This window comes from Taudactylus pleione, unplaced genomic scaffold (assembly GCF_031769625.1).
Source record: "Taudactylus pleione unplaced genomic scaffold, aTauple2 ptg000109l, whole genome shotgun sequence".
Lineage (NCBI taxonomy): Eukaryota > Metazoa > Chordata > Amphibia > Anura > Myobatrachidae > Taudactylus > Taudactylus pleione.
Genome location: NW_028284511.1, coordinates 7,389,750 through 7,417,163, shown reverse-complemented (window position 1 = coordinate 7,417,163; position 27,414 = coordinate 7,389,750). Strand labels below are relative to the sequence as shown.

At 44.7% G+C, this 27,414-nt stretch overlaps 1 protein-coding gene across 1 annotated transcript in view; it reads left to right on the top strand.

Moving 5' to 3' along the window:
- CD151 (CD151 molecule (Raph blood group)) overlaps positions 1-9,919 on the top strand; it is a 45,766-nt gene extending 35,847 nt beyond the window's left edge. Inside the window, exons 5-8 of the mRNA XM_088470986.1 lie at positions 3,884-3,988; positions 4,365-4,523; positions 8,101-8,187; positions 8,430-9,919. Coding sequence (XP_088327112.1) covers positions 3,884-3,988; positions 4,365-4,523; positions 8,101-8,187; positions 8,430-8,489 — 411 coding nt within the window. The 3' untranslated portion in view covers positions 8,490-9,919. The remainder of the gene's footprint in view (positions 1-3,883; positions 3,989-4,364; positions 4,524-8,100; positions 8,188-8,429) is intronic.
- Positions 9,920-27,414: the final 17,495 nt, after the last annotated feature.

The window sequence follows — 27,414 nt, the reverse complement described above, 5'->3', positions numbered from 1 at the left end:
GGCCCTCACTAGCCATAACAATGATGGTGTAGGGTGATTGCGTGTGACATGGCGTACTTGTCATAAAGGGCCCTCACTAGCCATAACAATGATGGTGCTTACTTGAGCTGGATTGTTTTGTCACCTACGGTAGTTTGGTATGTGTGTGCACCCCACTTGGGAAATGAGAGTATAAAGGTACTTGGGGTTACTTATGACGCGTACGATTTACACACCACAGCACACATCTGTAGACACATTGTTGTCCATATCAGTGAACACTTATTTCCATGCCCACATTAAGCTTGGCAAAGGATTGCTGCTGATTGGCATTGTGGCATTGGTTTGTGTGAGCTGATCTAAGCAGAAAATGCTTTAAATGCGGCACAATGGCAATTGCACAGATTTCATAAACGCTGCATTTTTCCATTTCCCATGTGGCGTAATTGTGAGGTCTGAGAGCCCTTCTGTGCTTATGTAACATCTGGAAATAAAACACTATATGTGCACAATCTTCACCTCTATCAGCTCATCTAAACATCCAGTTCTATCAGAGAAAATCTAGTTGGTGGGGAACTTGTGCAGAGTATGGTGCCAGAATGGTCTCCCATGATCCGCCAGGTCGGCTTTATATTCAGTGGCCCAATTCAGAGATGGACGTGAACCCGATGGTATACGTACACCCTGATGGTGAGAGATCCGTGCATGTGCAGATCTCGTTCTGCAACATTGCTCGCAGTGCCATGGATCAGGCTGCGGCCATTTTGGGGCGGCAACAGTGTTTCAGAAAACTGGGGCATGTCTGAAGCCAGTGGGCGCAGCTTCACTGGCTTCCTCAGTGCGATTTTGCCGGACATTTTGAGTAACGTGAGGGTTACTAAGATGACCGATGTTTACGCAGATGATTCGATGCTGCGTCTTCGTGCATAGCAGCGAATGAGAGAAGCCAGCAGGAGGCGTCTATACACAAGATGCCACCTGGGGCATTGGCATATTATCACAGAGCTGCTGCGTCTGCATGATTATAGCGTACATTTCTGAATAGGGCCCCAAGTGTAAAATGGAATGGTTTGGTATGGTGGTGCTCACATCCTTGCACAGTTGCTTAGAAATAAGCAAATGGTCCACAAATGCCAGTGGTGGGTGGGGACTGATGGATTCAGATTGCATCATATGCTCAGTCCCCTGCCTTTATAACCAGAGAATTTGTGCCCTGAGGCAAAGCCTTCGCCAGGTGAGTATGCCATTCGCATTATCACGCCACAGTGAGGGGGTCCTGATAATACATCAATCTAGACCCACACACTGGCACCTCGGCCAAACCTCCATAATCTGGGCATATAAAAAGTAGGTTAGTCCGATGTTCATACCAGTAGAAGTCTCTGGGATTTGTCAGAGAAAAAATTACTATTTACATTTAACTTTACATTTACGTTTTATTTTGTGTGTATGTGTTTTTTGTCTCCCAGTGTAATTTTCTCTTGCATTTAATATGTGGTTGACTTCATTTTCCTAGACACGCCCTGAGGCAGTGAGGCTGTAATTTGATTTTATGTGATTAAGTATAAGAGGGTACATGTGAGGGCAAGCTTGGCAAATCTGTAATTATAGCTTGTGGCTGTCTCTTCTGACTGCAGACTGCGCACCACCTACACCAGGGATTAAGAGGAATCTGTATTACTAAGAACGTGTATCCAAACTTACACACCGCTCCTAAAGTGGGGCCCGTACAGGGTTGTGTGATTTAGAGCAAATATTTCTCGCCAGTGTGGGCACAGTTTAAATAGTCCCAAATAAGTTCATGGCAATCCAAATTTAATTTTGGTTTTCTGACACATTCACATCAAACTAGAGCGTTTATGGGAAACTGTTGGTGTTTTAAGAAATAAAAACTATATTTAAAAATGTAATATTTGGCCTGGAGTAACTACTAGATGAGTAAGCAGAATCTCGGCCCTTTTATTTATATTAGAGAGATATTTTTAACTGGTTTTCATTTACTTTTCTTGATTTGTATTCTGTGTCTTTTTAACTCTGTAAGATGTAGAACTGATTGATGATCTAGTGATTATCTCCCCTGCAGTTAACATTATAATTTTGAGCATTCACATAATCATTGCTGTACCATAGAGTATACATTAATAAGTAAATATTGATTTGTTATCCAATCACATTGCTTGGGACCTTCTGTAGATTCATGCTGAATTTTGTGTTTTATTTCAAGCATAAGAGACACAAGGTGCACCAATAAACTAAACTTTCTTATTATTTACTATACTATAATACTGTACTACTACGTGTTTATAATGCTTCTGAAAATGCAGCTGCAGGATACCGCATTTCATTCATAATGGGATCCCCGTTGTAGTCCATTTTAATGCCCCATTCCAACAAGGGTTTCAGTTTCTTGTGAGAGTTGCAATTATAATAACCAAAAGCCTATTCCCCTTCCAGGCTGTCACCCCACTCTTGCTTGCTGCTTCTGTGTGTATATCGTATATACTTGTGCTTAACTCTTGCTGTGTCCCTGTCTTTCCTTCCATGCCGCAGTGTGCGCCGTTCTGCTCACAGGTAACAATTGGTCCTTCTGCATTAGCTGCAGCCCCTGCCTTGTGTTTCTGAGGGCTCCTACACAATTACATAATTGATATATATACATCCATCCATCCACAATCCGTCATCAGGAATAAAAAGCAGCATAACAGTCTTACCTTAAATAACCCCAATGTGAAATGAGATGTCAGTATCCCTGCCAGCTCCATCAGCGGCACCCGCAGGACCTTCGGTAGACTTCTGGAACACATGTCCCTGGCACCGCCTCCATTGCCCTGGTAACACTGAAGCGTCTCCCAGCAAAGACATCCCCTTACCCAGCCTGACAGTCAAAAGAAAAACAATAAGTCAAAGTAACAACACAATGCAAATCACATATAACTAATGAGTCTGCGCATCATGAAATACATGTCTTAATCGTAAATACAGTTCTATGCACCCTTATCGGTACAAGACTTATTAGTTACATGTGATTTTGCAAGTTTTCGGCTGGCACCGTGGTGTTCAAAGGCTGTAAGGGAGTGCCGACTTTTTATATATAGTGTGTGTGTATAAAGTCCAAATGAAGCCCGGCACTCACCAGTCCATACAAGTAACTGGGCTCCAGTGCCCTCCTAGAGGGTATTGCTCCCCCGTAAATTGTCCACAGAGGCGGCACTCGGAGACTTCAATATCAGGTGAACAAAGGACCCACTGCGGGGTAACTTTTAATGTGACATACAGGTCAACGTTTCGGGGACCGTATCCCATTTCTCAAGACAACATGTTGTGTATATACATATTATCTTAAAAAAGGGTCCGGCTCTCCCTGGAAAATAAAATAGCAGCCGGGTGACCGCACAAGCAGGGGGACAATGCAGAACATCAAATTAAGTGCAGCACTCCAGGCTATAAATAGAACTCAGTCTCACAGCGGCATATTATCAATGTTTCAGTGCTTTATTTACAGTAGTACTTTCATCAGGACTAAATATATATATATTACTGAATGCACCGAAAATAGAACATTTATATTACTTGCGCCTGGTTCTTTAATATTACACCAACATGTAACAAAACGCACTGTTGCATTAAGCCTGGCTTTCCGTACACCTCGTGTGTGATACATCTGTACTGCTAGCCAGTAAGTGATGTACTTTTACCCATTGATTTCTGTAATAATGCTTTAGTATTCTAAATAAACACAGCTCTATTTTAGCCATGCTAACACGTGTGACATCATACATATACATACCTATACTCTGAGACTCCTGTACATAAAATAAAGAGAGGGGAATAATGAGAAGCATGGAGTGTGATAATAGAACAGAGGTTCTGTATGGGGCTAAGCAATGTTGCTTTGTCTCTGCAGCTAAATGATGAACTGAAACAGAGCCTGAAGGACACGATGACCAAGAAGTACCAGCAGCCAGGGGAGGAGAAGGTGACCAGTGCTGTGGACAAACTGCAGCAGGAGGTGAGGGGGGAGCTCTGGTGCTCTGTCTACTGAAATCATCCCTATCATTATTTTACAAATGGAAGATGATATATTCAAAATCCCTTGTTCTCATTCATTTTGCAGTCAGTGATGGACCCTGACATGCACTAGGTGATGATGTCTGGGTGCTATATACTGCAGTGAATATCCTGTATGCTACATTTCACTCACTAGCAGTCCCTATTCTCATCTATTACACCATGTATGTAACAGTTTGGTGCTGTTTCTCACAAACAGACACACACATGCTGCACTCTGTACGTCACACCTGCGCTCTGTACGTCTCACCTGCACTCTGTTTATCACACGTCCCTCACTGCTCCTGGCGTCCTGTCCTGTGCTTCCTCTTATCTAGTTTAAATGCTGTGGCAGTAACAACTCCCACGACTGGAAGGACAGCGTTTGGATACAATCTCCTGATGCTAACAATCGCCTGGTTCCAGACAGCTGCTGTAAGACTGTTACCCCTAAGTGTGGGGTCCGGGACCACCCCTCAAACATCTACAAAGTTGAGGTAAGAAGCTACTGTGGAAGCTGCCTATACTATGCTGTGCATTGTTTTTCACATAAAGAGAATGGTGTATGTATTATTACTTTACCATTACACTTTTATTCCTATAATGTAAGCAGATTTACAGAGAAGGATTAATCATTCACATCAGCCCCTGCCGCAGTGGAGATTACATTGCAGTTTCTCTGCCACACAAGAACGCACACTAGGGTTAATTCAGCAGCAGCCAAATAAATTACTGACATATATATTTTTGGCCTGTAGGGGGAACCCCTGAAGAAATATACACACTTGTAGAGAAACTACACACCCAGACTGTGTCCTAATGGGAATTGCACCCACGGCCCCAGCTCTGTGAGACAGCAGTGCCACCCACTGTGCCAACCATGCACAGACCCACAAGTTACCATTGTCCTTATTACAGATGGTCATAATATATTAACAAACAGTGTGCCAGTAACTTACGAGAAAGTTGATAGATTGGGATGGATGTATTTCTTCCTATGCACATTAGGACTCTCTATCTCCAACATGACAATTTTCCCTGGAACATAATCACAACTATCAGAGATGTAAAAGAACTCGGCACATTTGTGAGGAAAAACCGCAATACAAATTAATTCTGTTATTATGGAAAGTTATGTGGTGTAAACCGGATTCACTGGCATTTTCCTTTTTCTAGTGACATTTCAAAGTGATTCCATGGCTCGTATGGGGAATGTTTCTGCTCAATAGTGCCCCATGTGCTGCACGTCAGGCGGGACGCTGCGATGTGGTGTACATGGTGTAGTGTGTATGAACGACCACATATAGAGATGTGACCTCATACATCCAGCCTCGATACCTCACGCAGCGTGACTTGCCTGAAGTGCGTGAGCCACCAGTTCCCGTGCTACTCTGCTAGCGTTGGGTGTCTTTTTTTTTTACTGATAATGCGTCTAAGTCACAATGCTATGCGACTAGGATGCACCAGCAGACTGTGCTGATTAATGTGATATACAACCCTTCTATATCTGTGTGCACCTGAGTCTGTATATGAAGCACAACGGAACTTGGAATGAAAAACGATGCAGCTGCTACATTGTAGCACTTCATATACAGATACAGAGTCTCAGTCGCACACAGATATATAAGGGTCGCATATCAAATTAATCAGCACAGTCTGCTGGTGCGCCCTAGTCGCATCGCATTGCGACTTAGACACAGTTTCGGAAAAAAAGTCGCCCGGCGCTAGCAGTCTCACGGGACCTGGCGTGCCAAGAGGGGCTTTTTAACGCGACTGCAGCAAAGATGTATAAGGACACATCTGTAGTGCCTGATTTAGAGTTGTATACTATTAGCACAGCAGGGGCTTCTTTGGGCACCGCTACTGTGCTAAAATAGGCTAATGCTGCATGAGGCATTTTGTGTAAATAGACGCCTTCTGCCACCTTCCGTGATCGCATCACTCTGCGTGACCATTGGTCATCTGAGTAACTCTCAGATTACTCGGGATGGCCGATGTTTTCACTCAGCTGAAGCCAGTGAAGCTGGCTACATGGACGCAGCCACTGGCTTCAGCATGGCCAGAAAATGGGTCCCGTTTCTTGGGATGCTGCCTAACTCCACCCCCAAACATCTGCAGGTACTGTGAGCAAACTTGTGGAAGGAGATCTGCCGTACAGATCCTTTGCATGTGCAGATCTTCATATATCGGAGATGTATGCAAACCATCTGCTTCGCGTAACCGTATATCGTGACCATCAGCTTCGTGTAACCGTATATGGTGACGTCGTTCCGAAGATTGCATAGTGTGTTCTGGGATCATATGATTGTGAGTGACATTGTATCGGCCAGTGCATCGATTGTTAGGTCCTTCAGGTGTGTATCTAGCTTGAGACAAATATCTCTTACTTTAGCTGACCAGCTTCTTCTGACAGTAGAACAATAAAACATGCTTGGTTTATGCATAAGCTTATCCTTACAAAGAACTGAAGATCACATAGGGTTGAGGTTACCAAAAGGTAAAAAAAAGGGCAGACTAGATGGGCCAAGTGGTTCTTATCTGCCGTCTAATTCTTTGTTTCTAACTTTCATCCAGTCATCCAACTTGTCTGTCCAATAAGCACCGTGCTCTATACACCTAACTAACTTTTTCAGCAGACCTGCCAAACTTTCTCCTACTTGAAACGTCACAGAAGTATATAGGCACGGTCTGCCTACTTGTTCATGTTTTAAATAAATATTTATTTGTTAAAAGAAAAAAAGTTTGTGTATTGATTACTCTTAAACTGATTACTGCTGGTTCACTCAAAATCAGGGGGGAAAACAATGTGCGGTCCCTCTGACTTTGGGGTAAACAGCACTGTGCATTGCCCGCCTTGGTTGTTGGAAGCATAGAGGGGTCTCCGCAGCGTGAGGGTACCATCCCCATGATTCCAGACAGCCCCAGGTCAGTTGCGCCCTCCAAAAAACCTGACTGCTTGTATTAGCCGAAATGGGATAAATAGTTTCTACCGAAAGCGGCTGGAACTATTTTCCTATCTTTAATTTTGTCCTATACTTGCCAAGACAAGTCCCATGGTTATTACAGGTCAAACACATGGGGACAGTCATAGTAAACCCCCCTGATTTTGTGGTACCCAGCACTGGGCTGAAAGCTCCAGTGCTGATTATAAATTCGGGGACACTCCCACACATTTAAAAACACAAACAACCTTGTTTATTTGTAAACATGCAGAAGTAGGCGGGCAGTGTCAGCCTACTGCTGCCAGGCTGATCGATCAGTTGACGGGGACGCTTCCAGTTTTCCCCCTATACTGATAGTTGTCCATATGGTTGGGAGAAATCAAACGTGTTTGGTTTCTCCTGCCAGTTGGACAGACCGATTACTGCAGTTTTTCAGCGTGTGGGAGCAAATGGCAGTTTATAGTTTCTTCCCACGCGCTAGCAGATTATTGCTCCAACCAGCCAACTAGTTGGCTGGTTAGACCGATAATCGTTTAGTGTATGCCTGGCTTTAGTTGGTAAATGAAGTTGGTAATTGTGTGTTTTTCATATGAAGAAAGAGAGCATAGAAATGATGACAAATTTATAAGGATTGGGGGATTAAAAAATAATATATGGGTCAACCTTGATACAATCTACACTCCTCCATGTTAGCTTCTCATTTTATCCCAAATTTACTTATTTTCCATTTGAAAAATGTTTGAATGATTTTGCCTGATGGTGTTAAATGGGTGCTGGTGCCATCATCTTGTTCAGGTGATACTGGAGAACCGGAGAGCATTTTCCTGTGATTGATTGGCTGCCTACTTTCTCACACTTTGCAGATTACACAACATGTTGTGGTTAATATACGATTTATATCATGCATGTTGTTTGCCAATACTAGATACTAGAGCTAGCTAGCACGTATAGAAAACATGAGACAAAACATTGAAAGCAAAGGATAAAGTTGCCAAAAGAATGAAGGCCCATTGCTGGCAAACTCGCACCATCCACTGTTTATACGGTTATTCGTACAATACAGAGAGCATCACTTGTCTCAGTCCAGTGTGGCTAACTCTGTACATGTGTGTGATTTTCCTCTTCTTTCCAGGGTGGCTGCATCACCAGACTGGAAGCCTTCATCCGATCTCACCTGCTTATTATTGGAACTGTGGGCATCAGCATTGGGTTTGTACAGGTGGGTATTGTGACTAGTGTTACAAACTTTAGTAGGTGAAAAATTAATTTTTAATACTGTTGTCAATTACTACTTCTGCAATGTATTGTCTCTTTTATATGAAGACATAAATGTAATATAAGCAGAATAAGACTGTGCCTGTGGTGGTAACCACTAGGCTGTATCTAACTGGGCAGAGCTTAGAATGGAATTTATCCTATATATATTTTCCCCTCTTTTAATTCTTGTCCTTTGCTCCTTAGGTTTTTGGAATGATTTTTACCTGCTGCCTCTACAAAAGTCTAAAATCTGAGCCTTACTAAGAGATCAATAGACTCACACATTGTACTCTATCTGCTGACACCTCCTGGCTTAATATGCTGCTTGGTACCTTAAAAAAAAAAAAAAAGACAATGACATCAGCTACCTTCATCATATTAGAATTTCTGCCTGACAAATTTGGGAGTATGTATATCATCAACGTATCATAACCTCCTCTTCATTCTGTTACTTTGTGCCAAGCATTAACAAGTTAAGACTACAAACTGCAACTACTTTGCTCAAAGACCTCCTCTTAACCACCTCTTGCCTTGATTGAAATTGTTGCCCTTCATTGTGCCTGAGAAGAACAGTCATGTGGTGTCATTGACCGTTCTGGCAGTTCTTTATAGCTAACCAAAATCATCAGTCTGCTGATATTCACTTCTCCTGACTACGTCTGCCAACCCCAGCAACTCTGATTGCAGCCCACCTGCCAACATTGCTTTTAATATAAATGGCAAGTCAAATGCAAAGCTATGCAGATGGTCTTATGCTGCCATTTCAACTTATTTTTATAATGACGAAACTGAGCACTGCCCTGTGTTTTTGTTTCTGTGTGTTGTTGTTATTACCAAGTTCAGAAAGTGTCAGTGTCTCTTGGGCATTTTTTACTTTTATGTTTTTGTTTTGTGAGGTTTTTATCTTTTTTTTTTTTTTCTTTTAAGCTTCAGGTTTTGTATGCCTTAACTACTGTATGTTAGCATCTCATCTCAATGAAAATACAGAAAAACACGCTAAGAATTATGTACACGGTAAAGGCAGACATATTGTGGATGCAGCCTATAAATTCTCTGGAGACTAGTGAAAATCTAACCCTGACTGATGTTAACAGGCTGCATTTTCCTAGCTGATAACTCAATTTGTTCAGGCGATGCACGGAAGGTACGAGAGGAAGAGCGACAGCAGGGAAAGATGCATGGAGGAGGTCTACGTTCATTGCATGGAATCGGCAGAACGACAGACAGGAGTACCGGCAGATTTGATAAGCAAATCAAACTATTGTTTTTCAGGCTGTGAACGATTGTTCATATCCATACAATGAACCATAATGAGAGCAGTTGGTTCATTGGCTGATGTAAACGATTATCGCTCAGTGTATGACCAGCTTAAGCAACAGGAGCAGTGTGAGATCAAAGGGAATTTTTCTTTGTTGATGGAGCTCCTTGTCGAGATTCCTAACCTGTGTTGCTGGTTTTAGTAAAATAACTATTATGACAATTTAAAAAAAAAATAAAATGAGATAGGAATATAATAGTGATGATGATGAACTTTAAATGTCCATTGCAGGAAAAGCAATTGTTGCAAATGGTGCTGGAATTATAGTGTAAGTTTGTTTTTATTTATACTATACTGTTCTTCAAATGTCAATGAAAAGAAAACACTTCTTCGCTGGCCAGCAAAAATAAAGGCTCTTGCCAAGTAATTAACTTCAGTTGACTTGAAAACTGTACCCTTTCATTAAATATTGATTCTGGCATATAAAGGACAAAACATGTAGGGAACAAAATAACAAGCACTGAAGTAACAGATTATTATTAGGATGTGACATGTCATTCTTTTGCAGGCTCGCAATTACTGTGTTTAAGAGGAAAGATGTAACCATCTGCAAGGCAGAGACAATGCATGTCTTGCGCACTAGTCATTCAGCTGTTGAGCTTATAGAGCCACAATCGTACAAGTCACAGTAATTATGAAAAAATAAAACCAAATAAGCCCGAAATACTATTATTATTCCGTGCAGCTCATTCAGAGGCAGGAGGTACAGATACATACAGTAAACTATGGTGGATTTGTGACAACAGAGTAAATACTGAACCATGATAACAGGTTTGCAATGTTAAAAATGTTATACTTGCTGTGCTGCTTATTTCACTTTTATCCAAGTCTGATAGTTGCAACTAGCATTTATTTATTATTTTTTTTTTGTAAATGCTCTGTCCTGTTAACCTGTTTTTTTAAGCATGTCCCCTTCCCGGGCACAATTTCACATATTTTGCTCCCTAGGCCTTTTTTAATGCAATTCCCCACTTTCAGATAGGTCTATGTACTGTATGTATAAAGCTCAATACATATATTCTGCTAACAATTAAAAACTGTCATGAAAAAAATGTAAAATAATAAAAAAAAAAAAATATATATATATATATATATATATATATATATATATATATATATATATATATATATATAATTAATATGAGAGAGCGAAAAAAAAAATACTGTACTCTGGAACAGTTGCACTAAACAAGATGTATTTGTTGTGCAAGTCAGCAACGTTTCAGGCACAAATGACTCCCCCTATTTAGTGCAACTGTTCAGCTGCATACACACGGTACGATCTGTTCAATGAAGGATATGGTTGAACGATTTCCCATCAACTTTCTATAGTGCAGGACAAGCGATATTGGGTGTACACACTGAAAGATATCTTTCAGTGAAGTCATCCTGCCACATCTCTGAACAGGCCATTCTTGACAATATCATCCAGGTTGGCCTACATGTACGGACGACCATAGATATCGTTATGGACCATGCGGGAATGCGCATCGTTGGTCGTTCGCTGCATAAAAATGAATGAACGAATGATTTATCGTTGAACGATATTGTTATTGTTCATAGATATCGTACCATGTGTACGCAACTGTCTATCTTTTGCTCTATCTACATTACATTGGACTTGGCACTGGGGGTGGATGTCTGAGAATATAAATAAATATATATAATTTTTTTTTTCTTGCGTTCCCTTCTAACCTGATTGAGTAGGACAGGTCCTAGAGCTGTTCCTAACATGATATTTGAACACGACCCTTAAGCCAGTCACACATGTAGGTGGCCAAATGGAACAAGGTTGAGCCATTCAGTATTATAAGGGGGTCATCTTTTCAAACAAGCCCAGTTAATGATCTGGTTGATATCTGTAGGATCCCTATTTGCCATCTTGAATCATTTCATTTGTCCAGCTGTAAGGTTTTGCAGGATTTCATTTACCTTTTTATGATGCCACTAGGATTAAATCCAGCTAGAAAGTACAATTTTGAACACTGGCGCCACATCATGTTCCATTGCAGAAGTCACATTGAAAATGCGCAGTGGGCGTGTCCTAGTTAAACTACTAAAAAAAAACACACAAATCCCCTAATCTAAAGGGAAACTGTCCGCACTGAGCTCAGCGCAAACCTTCACCGTCCCCCTACCATACCTTGTTAAAACTACAGTTTTCAGTCACCTCACTCCGTTCACGGCTGCACGTCATTCCCCGCTCTCTTCAGCAGCCACAGGCAAGAGGTTAACTGAATGGGTAGAGTTTTTCCTAGTGGCGCCCATTTAATTAACAAGTTCCCAAAATTGCAATTTCTTTCTGGATTATCTCCTAATGCTAAACGAGGCCAAATGTGGCTAACCCTGAAAGTGCTTACAAAATGTTAACTAAAGTCATTAGATTTTATTTTGATTAATTATATTTTTATGAATTATTTGATCTTTTTTAAACTACTGAGAAAAAATTGAGAGCAGCTACCGAACCTGGCAGGTCTCTGCATTTCAGGATAAAAATGAATCTCTTATTTTATTTGGAGTGAATCAATATTGTTTCTTTACTGTTATTTGAATATGTATTTTAACTAGAAAAAAACTTTTATTGAGTGTGTGAATATAAAAGTATAATTTAAGTATTTTTTTTTTTTCTTTTGGGAGAGGTGTAGCTTACAGCTACGTTGAAGCAAATATTTACTCTGCAAATCCACATTTTTGCCTAACATAACAGTTCATAGACTTCCTAATGTAATAGACTTTGCTTATTGTGCTTTAAAGTTGTGATTGATTTAATCCAATTGTTTATGTATTAACAAAAAAAAAAATTTTTTGTTTTGGGTACAAATCTGCAGTTCTGAACCGGTACTTGGCCGTACTACTTTCTATCCTCAATTAGCCGGCTTCTGATGTAGTTCTGAATAAGAAGATACACTGTTATCACACTAGCAATCCTAAATTGCTGCTTTTCTGTGTCACTGGTCAGTGAAGAAGGTGACTTGGGAAAAATGTCCCGGTGCACAGCTAGAACTAACTAAACCACACATGTACCGATAATAATGCCACAGCCCAAAGTGCTTATAACGCCCTATGGACTGGGATGATCATAACTGTATAAGTAATACAGGGTGGTCCATAAGTGTGGAAACCCCATTATAAAAAAGGAAATGAGTAAGGAAATATTAACCCAGTGTCATGGGAGTGGGGGAAAAAAAACTTTTTTTTTAGGGGATCTTGGAAGCAACTCTAATTTTTTAATTAGGACGGTAGTCATGTAACTTATCAATCAGATGCAGAATTTAATTTCTTTTTTTGAAGAGTGTTTCCACACTTATGGACCACCCTGTAAATATAAAGCATCAGAACAGTTATAATAACGTGCATGTAGCATCACAAGAAGTTCTGGGTAGGCCTCACCTTCTCTAGCAACTCCATCATACACAGTAACAATCAACCCTTGACATGCTGGGGGGATGACGCGCTCATTTCAGAGGCACGCTATATAAGAAGAGTTTGGAAACAGAATCAGCAGACATTCTCAGACACAGTTCAAAAATAACGCGGCAAAAAGGAAAAGTCATTTCTGGATCCTTGTTTCTTACATGCCAACATCCAGATATATCCCTGTTTATATTTAGGAAAATGTTAATGTAGCTGTATGTAGGAATGGTCGTTACATGCGGTAACAAGCTAGTGGATTTACAGAAAAGTGCAGAATTTTCTAACACACTTCTAAATAAGCCAACTGTTAAGTGCAAGTGCAACGATATTAATTGCCAAATAGGACTATACTAAATAGGCAAAAGTGTCCCTTATTATGTATAATAGTCCTTCCCTATACGCTACTAAATGAATCCTCCCAAGACATGTCGTGATCCTTAAGGTGTAAAAATCAGCAATCGGGGATTTACCACAATGGGGAGTGTAGAACATGGTGCAAACTGCAGATTGTACTGTACTGTAACTATAGCAGTGAGTTAGATCTTCAGCCACGCTTGGACTAGATTAATGAAAAGTGATATAGTTGCTTGCTATGACTTACAGCGTTCTTGTGGTTTCCAGCTATGTGGTTAGGAGAGCCATAATAACTGTACCTGTACCTGCACAGTCCGCAGCAGGGGAGTGTGGGAGAAAATGATCATCGCTTATATTGCTCTGACAAAACTGATTCTTTTTGATTGCACATTATGTTATACACTGGCTGGTTGTTTTTTTTGCTCTTTTTGGCAAATTACAGTATATATATTATGTATTTAATCATACAGCAGTTAACATGCAATATGCAATGTATATTTAGGTATTATGATACAATATCACACCAGTAAAATGATATTCACAAACTGTCTTTCTATTAAGTCTCACTGTTTTTTTCAAAGTTAAATGTAGAAAATCTTTTAACAATATGGTAACTATTTACACTGTATGTTAAAATAACTGCTGAAAATAATTTTATTTTGTTTTCATTTTTAATAAAATGTGTTCTGGTGACCACCCACTAAAATTGTCTGCAATATCTACAGCTTCGGGGAAACGTGCCGATCGCCATTTGCGGTATTAACGTGGTGTCCAACTCTGAATTTTTTAGTGTATATATTTGTATATGGGGGTGTGTGTGTGTGTGTGTGTGTGTGTGTATATATATTTTATGTGGAGATAGTATTTTGATAATGAGATTAGCTTTTGCTTCCATCTCAACCCCTGCACCTCACACTGCCTACTTCCCTCTCCCACACCCTGCACCTCACACTGCCAACTTCCCTCTCCCACACCCTGCACCTCTCACTACCTACTTCCCTCTCCCACACCCTGCACCTCTCACTGCCTACTTCCCTCTCCCACACCCTGCACCTCTCACTGCCTACTTCTCTCTCCCACACCCTGCACCTCTCACTACCTACTTCCCTCTCCCAAACCCTGCACCTCTCACTGCCTACTTCCCTCTCCCACACCCTGCACCTCACACTGCCTACTTCCCTCTCCCACACCCTGCACCTCTCACTACCTACTTCCCACTCCCTGCACCGCAAGCTACTTGCTTCCCTCTCCCACACCCTGCACCTCTCACTACCTACTTCCCTTTCCCACACCCTGCACCTCTCACTACCTACTTCCCTCTCCCACACCCTGCACCTCTCACTACCTACTTCCCTCTACCACGCCCTGCACCTCTCACTACCTACTTCCCTCTACCACGCCCTGCACCTCTCACTACCTACTTCCCTCTCCCACGCCCTGCACCTCTCACTACCTACTTTCCTCTCCCACGCCCTGCACCTCTCACTACCTACTTTCCTCTCCCACACCCTGCACCTCTCACTACCTACTTCCCTCTCCCACACCCTGCACCTCTCACTACCTACTTCCCACTCCCTGCACCGCAAGCTACCTGCTTCCCTCTCCCACCCCCGGTACCTCTCACTACCTACTTCCCTTTCCCACACCCTGCACCTCTCACTACCTACTTCCCTCTCCCACCCCCGGTACCTCTCACTACCTACTTCACTTTCCAGCACCCTGCACCTCTCACTACCTACTTCCCTTTTCCACACCCTGCACCTCTCACTACCTACTTCCCTCTCCCACACCCTGCACCTCTCACTACCTACTTCCCTCTACCACGCCCTGCACCTCTCACTACCTACTTCCCTCTACCACGCCCTGCACCTCTCACTACCTACTTCCCTCTCCCACGCCCTGCACCTCTCACTACCTACTTTCCTCTCCCACGCCCTGCACCTCTCACTACCTACTTTCCTCTCCCACGCCCTGCACCTCTCACTACCTACTTCCCTCTCCCACACCCTGCACCTCACACTGCCTACTTCCCTCTCCCACACCCTGCACCTCTCACTACCTACTTCCCACTCCCTGCACCGCAAGCTACTTGCTTCCCTCTCCCACACCCTGCACCTCTCACTACCTACTTCCCTTTCCCACACCCTGCACCTCTCACTACCTACTTCCCTCTCCCACACCCTGCACCTCTCACTACCTACTTCCCTCTACCACGCCCTGCACCTCTCACTACCTACTTCCCTCTACCACGCCCTGCACCTCTCACTACCTACTTCCCTCTCCCACGCCCTGCACCTCTCACTACCTACTTTCCTCTCCCACGCCCTGCACCTCTCACTACCTACTTTCCTCTCCCACACCCTGCACCTCTCACTACCTACTTCCCTCTCCCACACCCTGCACCTCTCACTACCTACTTCCCACTCCCTGCACCGCAAGCTACCTGCTTCCCTCTCCCACCCCCGGTACCTCTCATTCCATTTCCGGAGTCTGTGCTGGCTGAGTCCGGCTGCTCCTCTTCCCGTCCCAGGCTGGCAGTGGGGCTCTGCCGGGCAGCTCAGCATCCTCCCTCCAGGGTTTGTACTTGGCGCCGGCTGTGAACCAATCAGATGCAGCTGCCTGGCTGCTTCTCATTGGCTGCCGGTACGCAAGCCATGATTGGCTAACGGCCAGCACCAAATTTGAAAAGCCACCGCCGACAATTCTTTTTGATTGGCTGCCGGTCCGTGATTAGTTTAAGACCAGCGGCAGGTACATTGAAGCCTTGGCTACATAAGCGAAAACCAAAACTCATTTTAAGTACACGAACACCAGCCCCTGCATGTGCTAGGTGGATGGATATGCATTGCCAGATTTCCCACCACCAAATTTTGCATAAATAAATATAAAGTCCCCGGTTCAGGGGGTCTGTCTGTTCGGGGTAATCTCTTGCACAACTGGACGTATTTTTATGGGGTTTTCACTATTCTATACAGCATTGGTCGAGGAAGGTAGAAGTCCATGAACCATTCATCTGTGACAACAGGGAGACGAGCAGTGATTATTTTATTGAAGTAAATCACAGAAAACTCTTGTGCTGTGTGAGTGACTACTGCTGCAGGGGCGAGGGCTGAGCTCTGATAGGCTCTCACTGTCTCATAGAGCCAATCAGAGAGATAGCAATGTGCCCTGTTTCTTAGCAGCAGGGAGGGAGTCAGGGACTGAGCAGGGTCACGTCTGAGGTAGATAGAGCGTGAGACAGCCTCCACCGAACCCATGAAGATGCCCTGATGCATACACAGTAGCCAGGAAGAAGCCAGGGGAGGCATAGCTATCAGGAAATAAAACAAAACATCAGAACACCATCGAATGATTTCCATTCGATGGTGGCAAACATTGGACTGCCACCATCAAATGGTAAAAACTCAACAAAAGACATTGATGGTAAGTAACCATTGGATTCCAATGTCCATCCCTAAGCTGAACCTGCAAGCGGACTCTGGCGACCACATTGCTTCACCGTGAATTGCTCCCTCTACAGCGTGATGTTCCTGTTCCTACAAATCTACCGTGACCCCTCCCAGCACATCTCATTGGCCGAGCCCCAGCCAGATGCAGGGCAGCAGCAGTGTGGGTTGTAGTGACACTGCTGAGATGCAGGGGGCAGAAGTGAGAAGTGGGTTATGGTAAGATGCAGGGGACTGTGTGACATGACGTAGGTTGTTAAGAGATGCAGGGGGCTTTGGTGAGATAAAATTGCTCTCGTTCGAAGCCAGGGCGGGTCACTAGTTATTATGTACACCCTTAAATTTACATCTTCACATTTGATGGTAATTGCAACCAGATGATCTCGCTCAGTCAGGAGTTCAGAGATTTTGTTGCACATGGAGGAGGTTACTCATCATTGAGGAACTTCACTCCTAGGGACTTCCCTCTCACCATCATTAACCTGTTACTGACTCCTCCCACTGTGACATGGACAGGTAACTTGCTGCCACCACCAGGCTTCTATACCGGAACCTGTTGCTGCTTGTTCTACCCAGGCTACCTGGAACCACTATTCCTAGGCCCCTACCCAGAGCCATAACTAGACTTTTTGGTGCCCTGTGCCAGAGAGAGCATTGGCGCCCCCCCCCCATTTTTTAAATAGGGACATAAGAAAAACCTGAACCTGCACCTGAAAAAGGGCCAGGGAAGAGAGAGGGGAGGCCAGGAGATGCTGGGGATAAAAGAAGAGGAAGCTACAAGTGAGAATGATAATAAACAGGAAAATCGACAGGCCCAAACAGGGCCCCCTCTTCCACGGTGCCCTGTGCCATGGCACAGGTTGCACTACCCTAGTTACGGCCCTGACAGTGACACCGGCACCTGGAACCCCTGGGTATGTGTGGTCACACTGCAGCAAGACCTCTTTGTTGGTGTCTGTTAATTCCCAGTTTCTGGACCAGTCTGTACTGTATAACTGGTGAGCGCTTGAGCTTGCAGACAAGGCTCAGCCCAGAACAGCCGGGGAGCAGAATAAAGTTTCGCACTATTCTGGTGTCCACAGGATAGAAGCTATTGTACATGCTCAGAATCATTCACATGTTCCACTTGTGGGTGTCAGCAGTTGCATAGAAGCTGTTTGCTATTGGATGGGCATTGACAACATGCATCAGATGGCTGGAAACCACAGAATACCAGCAATTTCATGGAAAAAGTACTTTGGGGAAAGACTTCTGATGTCTGTCCCCATCAGGAATCTTTCTCCCAGGGATATGCTGCTCTCGCTGGCTGGAAAAGGGCTCCAGAGACAAGCAGCCAGCCCCTGGGGAAAGTCTTTCTGCTACTGAGAGATCATTTCTGTTATCTTGGAGACTTTCAATCTTATCACACACATTTGCTTTTATCTTGTCCTAGAGTAATACAAGACAAAGAAGCACCACCCTCTTAAGCATTGTCTACTTTCTTTAAAGGACAAGACCATACAGCTTGTTTTAAGCTCTAGGTTGAGGGTGGATGCACTATCCTCAAATATGCAGTCAAACATTCAAAAATTTTTGGAGGTTTGACTGCATTCCCCATATATCAGTTGATGGACTACCAACCTTTAAAATAATATTGTTACTATGAACCCTAGGTCATGACTCCTTCACCCATTAAATAAAAGGCAATTTTTCAGAAAATTGTTACATAACACCTTCATCCACTCTCCTCTTATTGTTCCAATGTGATTTAAAAGAGACAATCTTTTACCAATATTTTCTTATGTTTATAATTCACTCTCTGTTGGTGAAAACGATCATATTTATGAGGGATAGATTATGACTCAGTCATTCTATTAAGGTATTTATTTTTTTTATATTTTTTGTTTTTTCTTTTTTTTTACAATCATTTTTAAATCTTCGTCTTCACTGTTCTGGCATCCAGTTGGAAGATATATTATGCTACTACTTTTCCTTTTTCATTATCACATATGTCAATAGGAAACAGCGAAGACCATCCTAAATAAAAACAATCTACTAAAAAATAATTTTTTGCACTCAACATTTAAATTCTGCAAAGCTGTTTGCAGAAACTAAATACAAAAATAATTTGGTTATTTCTTCATCTACTTTAAATTAAATTATTAATGCAGAACTATCTGTATTGTTGGTGATATATGTGTATGTGATTCAAATTTAATTTCAATAATAATGCAATATCCAGGAGCAATTGAGTTCAAATAACTAAATACCATTTTCTTTGGTCACATACTTGTGAGAATCATCATAAATGTCCATTATATTGTCGATCAATTGAACTAATGCACAAATCTACCCAAAATGAATGTTACCTATTAAGTTTAATGCCACATATGAATTGATATCTGTCTGTCTTTAATTTTTGTTAGACTCCTCTTATTTAGTTTCAAATTGAGTGTGGCTTTTTATTTAAAACTATGTGTATCGGATCTATGTTATCTTGCCCCTGCAGCAGTGGTTCCCAAACTTTTTTGAATCATGGGGCCCTAGAGTATCAGCATTGTATTCACAGCACCCCTAAGACAAAAGTTTGTTATTGAGAATTTTTTTTAAAAATGTAGTTAAGTAGTAAGTGAAGTAAATTGTGCTTACCTGTCATCCTTAGGTCAGTTATGTGGTGGTGGACAGGTTTGCGCTTCTCTTTGTCCACGTTACACATATTTACATTACATTGACAATAAAAAATTTGATATGGTGCTGGACCACCAACCTGAGGCACCCCTGCAAGTGTCCCGAGGCACCCCAGGGTGCCACAGCTCACAGTTTGGAAACCACTGCCCTGCGGTGTATGTAAACAGTTTTCTTTGCTGCTTTGGCCCCATAATATACATACTTTTTCTGGAAAATGACCAATACTTACCCAGTAAAAATACATCACACATTATTTATTTTGAGTATGGACCTCTTACCCCTATGACCACTTTAATGGATTTACCATGTTGTTTGTTAATTCATTACCAAATACCAGAACCTTTCTCCGTTGAGGGATGCAGGTTGTAAGAATTGCTGAAAAACATAGATTAGGAAAGAAAAATAGCTATAATCCTGACTTTTTTTAGGTAGTCCATTTTTGACTCCCTAGATTCGACTTTCAAATTGTAGAAGTACTTTATTTTCTTTCTTGCTTGAAGTTGTCTCTGGTTCTACAGTCTTCATATAATGTGTAAATCTGTATTTTTCTGAGCAATTTTAAAAATGAAATAGTAGCCAGCAACACTTGTCACAGTCTTTCTAATTGAACAATCAAACAACTAGAACATAAGAAATGTCACAAGCGTGGAATTTAGGAGCTGTGTTCCCGGACTGGGCCTTGGATCTGTATTACTTGGCGCAGACGCTCGCTGGAGGAGACTTGGCTTAATGAAGTTTCTCCGCATGAGAGGGTGCAGCGAACTGACAGGAGTTTGAGGAATGCGGCAGTAACGAGGTAGCTAGGAAGCTACGTGGAGCGGCTGGATAGCCGAGGGTAGACGTCGGTAGCTGAGTGGCTACGTGGAGCGGCTGGATAGCCGTGGGTAGACGTTGGTAGCTGAGTGGCTACGTGGAGCGGATGGATAGCCGTGGGTAGACGTTGGTAGCTGAGTGGCTACGTGGAGCGGCTGGATAGCCGTGGGTAGACGTTGGTAGCTGAGTGGCTACGTGGAGCGGCTGGATAGCCGTGGGTAGACGTTGGTAGCTGAGTGGAGCGGCTGGATAGCCGTGGGTAGACGTTGGTAGCTGAGTGGCTACGTGGAGCGGCTGGTTAGCCGTGGGTAGACGTTGGTAGCTGAGCGGCTACGTGGAGCGGCTGGTTAGCCGTGGGTAGACGTTGGTAGCTGAGCGGCTACGTGGAGCGGCTGGTTAGCCGTGGGTAGACGTTGGTAGCTGAGTGGCTACGTGGAGCGGCTGGATAGCCGTGGGTAGACGTTGGTAGCTGAGCAGCTACGTGGAGCGGCTGGAGCGCAGTGGGAAGGCTTGCTTAGCTAAACTAAGAAACTAGTTGCACTGGCAACTTGTGTGAGCATTGGGGATCCTTTTATAGTGGACACTGGGAGCTGACAGGCTGAGAGAGAAGGAGAAGGCTCCTCATTGGTGGTAGTGGGTCACATGGGCAATCCAAGATGGCCGCACCCATGGACCGGAGGACAGCGCTTCCTGGAGGTAGTCAGCGGGGACCAGCGGTCAGCAGGAGCCGACGTGGGAGCAGCACAGCAGCAGGACCCTCCAGAGGACAATAGCGGAGACTGCCTTGGGAGAAGAGGAAGGAGCGTACAGCGCGGGAGCCGGAAGACAGCGCGGGTCAGCGCCCGCACAGGTAAGCGACGGGGTCTGATTCTGGGGTCTCCAGGCCGGCGTGTGACAGTACCCCCTTCTTCAAGAGTGGCCACCGGACACTTCCTTGGTTTATGAGGAAATTTCACATGGAACGCTTTGACCAGACGGGGTGCATGGACATCGGAGGCATTTATCCAGATTCGTTCCTCCGGACCATAATTCTTCCAGTCGATGAGGTATTGAAGACGGTTGTATTGACAACGGGAATCTAAGATTCTGTCAACTTCGAACTCCTCTCCCTGCTGTGTTTGAACACTAGAAGCTTTAGGCAGGACCTTCTGAAATCGGTTTAAGACTAGTGGTTTTAAAAGAGAAATATGGAAAGAACTTGGAATGCGAAGAAATGGAGGAAGCTTTAACTTGTAAGCCACAGGATTCAAGACTTTGATGATTGGGAATGGACCAATGAATCGCGGAGCAAATTTCATCGAGGGTACTCGGAGTCTTAGGTTTCGGGTAGAGAGCCAGACCATATCCCCAGGTCGGAAATTTGGAACCGCTCGTCTTTGGCGGTCAGCAAATCTCTTGTACCGGGCTGACGTTTTAGTCAGAGAGGAACGAACCTTTTCCCAGATGTTGGAGAACCGTTGAAGGGACATTTTGGCCGCAGGCACATCTAATGTGGGAAGAAGAGGGAAATCTGGCACTCGAGGATGTTGACCAAAAACTGTAAAAAAAGGAGTTGAGCTGGTGGACGTGTGATAATGATTATTGTGGGCAAATTCGGCCCAAGGAAGAAGTTCAATCCAGTCATCTTGGGAGGAGGAGACAAAAGTGCGCAGGAACTGTTCCAGGTCTTGATTGACCCTTTCGGTCTGACCGTTGGTCTGGGGATGATAAGCGGTAGAAAATTTGAGTTTTACCTGAAGGGCTGAGCAGAGTGACCTCCAGAACTTCGCTACGAACTGTACTCCCCTGTCGGAGATGATCTCTTGAAGAAGGCCGTGGAGCTTGAAGATCTCTTTTATAAAGCTCTGGGCGAGTAGAGGTGCAGACGGAAGCCCAGTAAGTGGTACGAAATGAGCCATTTTAGAAAAACGATCCACGATAACCCAAATTGTGTTGTGGCCCCGAGATGGAGGAAGATCAGAGATGAAATCCATAGATAGGTGAGTCCATGGCTTAGATGGAATTGCAAGAGGTTGGAGTTGACCGTGTGGAACCCGCCGAGGTATCTTGTGTTGGGCACATTTGATGCATGAAGACACATAAGACCTGACGTCCTTTTTCATTGAAGACCACCAATAGGACCGCTGGATAAATTCTAGGGTTTTATCCATACCCAGGTGACCAGAGAACCGGGAAGCATGAGCCCAATGCAGTAACCTCTTGCGGAGTTCCGGAGCGACGAAAGTCTTCCCAACCGGGGGTATAGAAGATAATTGGGTAGAGGCGAAGAAAGCTGAATTCAAGATTGGTTGGGGCTGTTCCATGGGTAGATCAGGGTTGCTCGTCATGGAACGGGAGAGTGCGTCAGCTTTGAGGTTTTGTGAACCGGGGCGATAGGAGACTTTGAAGTTAAATCTGGAGAAAAACATTGCCCACCGGGCTTGACGAGGGTTCAAGCAATTTGCAGATTTAAGATAAAGGAGGTTCTTATGGTCAGTAAAAATGGTAATGGGGTAATGATCTCCTTCTAGAAGATATCGCCATTCTTCGAGGGCTAGTTTCATGGCGAGTAACTCTTGATCTCCAATGGTGTAGTTCTTCTCTGCAGGCAAAAACTTCCGGGAAAAGAAACCACAGGGATGAAGTTTTTCATCTTTAAATCGCTGGGAGAGCACTGCAACGACACCTTCAGAGGATGCGTCCACCTCCAGGATAAAGGGCCGGGTGGAGTCTGGTTGCTTTAAGATGGGAGCGGAGATGAAGGCTTGCTTAAGAAGTTGAAATGCAGAGGTAGCTTCGACGGGCCATATAGTTGGATCTGCTCCCTTGCGGATGAGGGCTGTAATCGGAGCTACCAGAGTCGAGAAACCTTTTACAAACTTGCGATAGTAATTGGCAAATCCTAGGAATCTTTGTATGGATTTTAAGGAAGAAGGAAGAGACCAATCAAGAATGGCTTGTAGTTTTGACGAATCCATTTGAAGGCCTGTTCTGGAGATAGGCCCTCATTCAGAGCCACTCGCTAGCGGCAGTACGCTCGTTCCGAGCGATGTTCGCACATCTGTGCATGCGTACGGATCGTTATACGCATGCGCGAACCAGTCAGTGCGGCCGAAATTCATGTGCTCGCAATATAGCGAATGCCTGATATTTTGAGTGACAGAATGAGGCGTATGTGGGTGGTAACAGGGGAAGGTGCTTGAAAATGGGGAGTGGAGATCCGAACGCAGGCGTGCTTAAAGGTCAAAACGGGCGTTTTATGGGTGTGCATAATTAATACAGCAGCGTCATTGACCATGTCACTGGGTTATTTTATAGCCAGAACTGCTCGCATGATTGCGGTAGCAAAAACCAACCACAAGAATAGCGAGCAGCTCATACGCTGAACGATGTACTCGATTAATCTAATAAATAGCGGACATGACGTATGGTGCGAGCGGCCAGGGGGCGTTTTTAACAAATAAACGAGCGTATGTTTTGCTCGCTCGTTCAGACTTAGAGGTGTGAACAGACTGCAATTTGCGAACGGTTCATTTGAATAGCCACCCCTTGTTTTTGAACGAACGACCGCAAATAGCGAACGGCTCTGAATCAGGCCCAATGTATCCCAGGAATGGTACACTTGAGACCTCAAACAGACACTTCTCTAATTTGCAAAACAGTTGATTGGACCACAACCTCAGAAGGACTTGTTTGACCTGGTCTCGATGAGTTTGGAGGTCTTGAGAAAAAATCAAAATGTCGTCTAAGTAAACGACCACACACTTGTACAAGAGGTCCCGGAAGATTTCATTGACGAAAAACTGGAAGACGGCCGGAGCATTACAGAGGCCGAAGGGCATAACGAGATACTCGTAGTGCCCATCCCTGGTGTTGAAGGCCGTTTTCCATTCATCGCCTGGACGGATACGAATTAAATTATAGGCTCCTCTTAGGTCGAGTTTGGAAAAAACTGTGGCTCCCTTGACTCTATCAAATAACTCTGTAATGAGAGGAAGAGGGTAGCGATTCTTAATAGTTATTTCATTAAGACCCCGGTAGTCAATACACGGGCGCAAGCCACCATCTTTCTTTTTTACAAAGAAAAATCCAGCCCCTGCTGGAGACGTGGAAGGTCGAATGAAGCCTTTATTTAAGTTTTTCGTAATGTACTCCGACATGGCCTGAGTCTCAGGGAGAGATAGAGGATAGGTTCGGCCTCTAGGAGGATTCTTCCCGGGAATCAGATCTATGGGACAGTCCCAATCACGATGGGGAGGTAACAGGTCTGCGCTCTGTTTTCTAAAGACGTCCTGAAACCCATCGTAGGCTTTGGGCAGGTCTGTGGAATCCCGTACAACGGAAGATCTGATAGGTATTACCCGCTGAAGGCAACCTTTGAAGCAATTGGAACCCCAGGAGATTATTTGCATGGTGGTCCAATCGATTTGAGGTGAATGTCTCTGTAGCCAGGGTAATCCGAGGACTAAAGAATGAGAGGCTTTGGGAATCACTAGGAAGGATAGTGTTTCGGAATGGAGCACCCGAATGGTAAGTTTAAGTGGTGTTGTACGATGGGTGATGGTTCCACTAGAAATGCGACTACCATCGATGGCGGTTAAAGTGATGACTCGAGGCAACGCTTCCATGGGGATTTCATGCTTCTGTACAAATTCAGTAGTGACAAAGTTCTCTACCGCTCCGGAATCCAGGAGAGCTAATACAGCTTTGGAACCTCGGGGACACTTTAAATGAGCCTGGATGGTGGAATCAGACTTCCTTTGTGATTCAATGGCAACTCCTAACTTAACCTCTCTTTCATAAGTTAGGAGGAGGCGTTTCCCGGACGAATGGGACAAGTTTTAACTAAATGTTGAGGAGATCCGCAGTACATACAGAGGTTCTGCCTCTGCCTTTTCTGCCGCTCCTCAGCCGATAAATGAGAGCGGTTGACCTGCATGGGTTCTTCGCCCAGAGGAGGAGAGGGTAAGCGGGAAACTGGACGTGGCCTTCCACGATCAAATCTGCCTCTTTCCAAGGCACGCTCCCTGTGACGGAGATCCACCTTGTTGCAGAGAGAGATTAACCCATCCAAACTGGTTGGAAGGTCACGGGAAGCTAGGTCGTCTTTGAGCCTTTCAGAAAGGCCACTCCAGAAGGCAGCGATGAGGGCATCCTCGTTCCAATTGAGTTCTGAAGCCAGAGTCTGGAACTGGACTACGTATTGGCCGACGGTCCTGCTTCCCTGACGGAGGCGTAGAATATCAGCTGATGCGGAAGTGGTTCTTCCGGGTTCATCAAAGATTTTGCGAAATGTAGCAACAAATTCGGGGTAGTTGGAGAGCAGGGGATCCGACTTCTCCCAAAGGGGCGAGACCCAATCGAGTGCTTGGCCAGAGAGTAGAGAGATGATGGTTCTGGCCGTCGGAAAGTTGGCGGATTGTAGCTCGAATTGGATTTCGCATTGGTTTAAAAAACCCCTGCATAATTTGGGGTTGCCATCGAACTTGCTCGGAGGGGAGAGCTGAAGACGAGCAGGAGGTAGAACCGGAGGAGCAGGTGACACCACAGGAGGAGAGGTGGCTTGGGAGCCAGCGGGAGCGGGATGAGCCAGTAAGGACTGAATGTTGTCCAGGCGTGACGACATATCTTGGATAAATTGGATCAGCTGAGCCTGAGAGGTCTCCTGTCTTTCCAGACGGGATAGTACATCCTGCGAGGCTTCTATCCCAGATCCTTGACCACATGCCGAGTCCATCTGGCCAGTGCAAACTGTCACAAGCGTGGAATTTAGGAGCTGTGTTCCCGGACTGGGCCTTGGATCTGTATTACTTGGCGCAGACGCTCGCTGGAGGAGACTTGGCTTAATGAAGTTTCTCCGCATGAGAGGGTGCAGCGAACTGACAGGAGTTTGAGGAATGCGGCAGTAACGAGGTAGCTAGGAAGCTACGTGGAGCGGCTGGATAGCCGAGGGTAGACGTTGGTAGCTGAGTGGCTACGTGGAGCGGCTGGATAGCCGTGGGTAGACGTTGGTAGCTGAGTGGCTACGTGGAGCGGCTGGATAGCCGTGGGTAGACGTTGGTAGCTGAGTGGCTACGTGGAGCGGCTGGATAGCCGTGGGTAGACATTGGTAGCTGAGTGGAGCGGCTGGATAGCCGTGGGTAGACGTTGGTAGCTGAGTGGCTACGTGGAGCGGCTGGTTAGCCGTGGGTAGACGTTGGTAGCTGAGCAGCTACGTGGAGCGGCTGGTTAGCCGTGGGTAGACATTGGTAGCTGAGTGGCTGCGTGGAGCGGCTGGATAGCCGTGGGTAGATGTTGGTAGCTGAGTGGCTACGTGGAGCGGCTGGATAGCCGTGGGTAGACGTTGGTAGCTGAGCGGCTACGTGGAGCGGCTGGTTAGCCGTGGGTAGACGTTGGTAGCTGAGCGGCTACGTGGAGCGGCTGGTTAGCCGTGGGTAGACGTTGGTAGCTGAGCGGCTACGTGGAGCGGCTGGTTAGCCGTGGGTAGATGTTGGTAGCTGAGTGGCTACGTGGAGCGGCTGGATAGCCGTGGGTAGACGTTGGTAGCTGAGCGGCTACGTGGAGCGGCTGGAGTGCAGTGGGAAGGCTTGCTTAGCTAAACTAAGAAACTAGTTGCACTGGCAACTTGTGTGAGCATTGGGGATCCTTTTATAGTGGACACTGGGAGCTGACAGGCTGAGAGAGAAGGAGAAGGCTCCTCATTGGTGGTAGTGGGGTCACATGGGCAATCCAAGATGGCCGCGCCCATGGACCGGAAGACAGCGTTTCCTGGAGGTAGTCAGCGGGGACCAGCGGTCAGCAGGAGCCGACATGGGAGCAGCACAGCAGCGGGACCCTCCAGAGGACAACAGCGGAGACTGCCTTCTGAGAAGAGGAAGGAGTGTACAGCGCGGGAGCCGGAAGACAGCGCGGGTCAGCGCCCGCACAGGTAAGCGACGGGGTCTGATTCTGGGGTCTCCAGGCTGGCGTGTGACAAGAAATTCCTGACTGACTTCATTTAACAGTTAATTCATTACAATGCAAATCATCCTGTGGGTTTATCATCTAATTTGATTGTTTTCCAAAAGATGATAGATTAGGAGGAGGCCTGGGAGTGGTTCTTCAATCTCCTGATAATATGCAATACCAGAGATAAAGCCTTGGGCCATGATAAACCGGTCTCTGCTATTATTCTACTAAATTTATTATTAATTATACT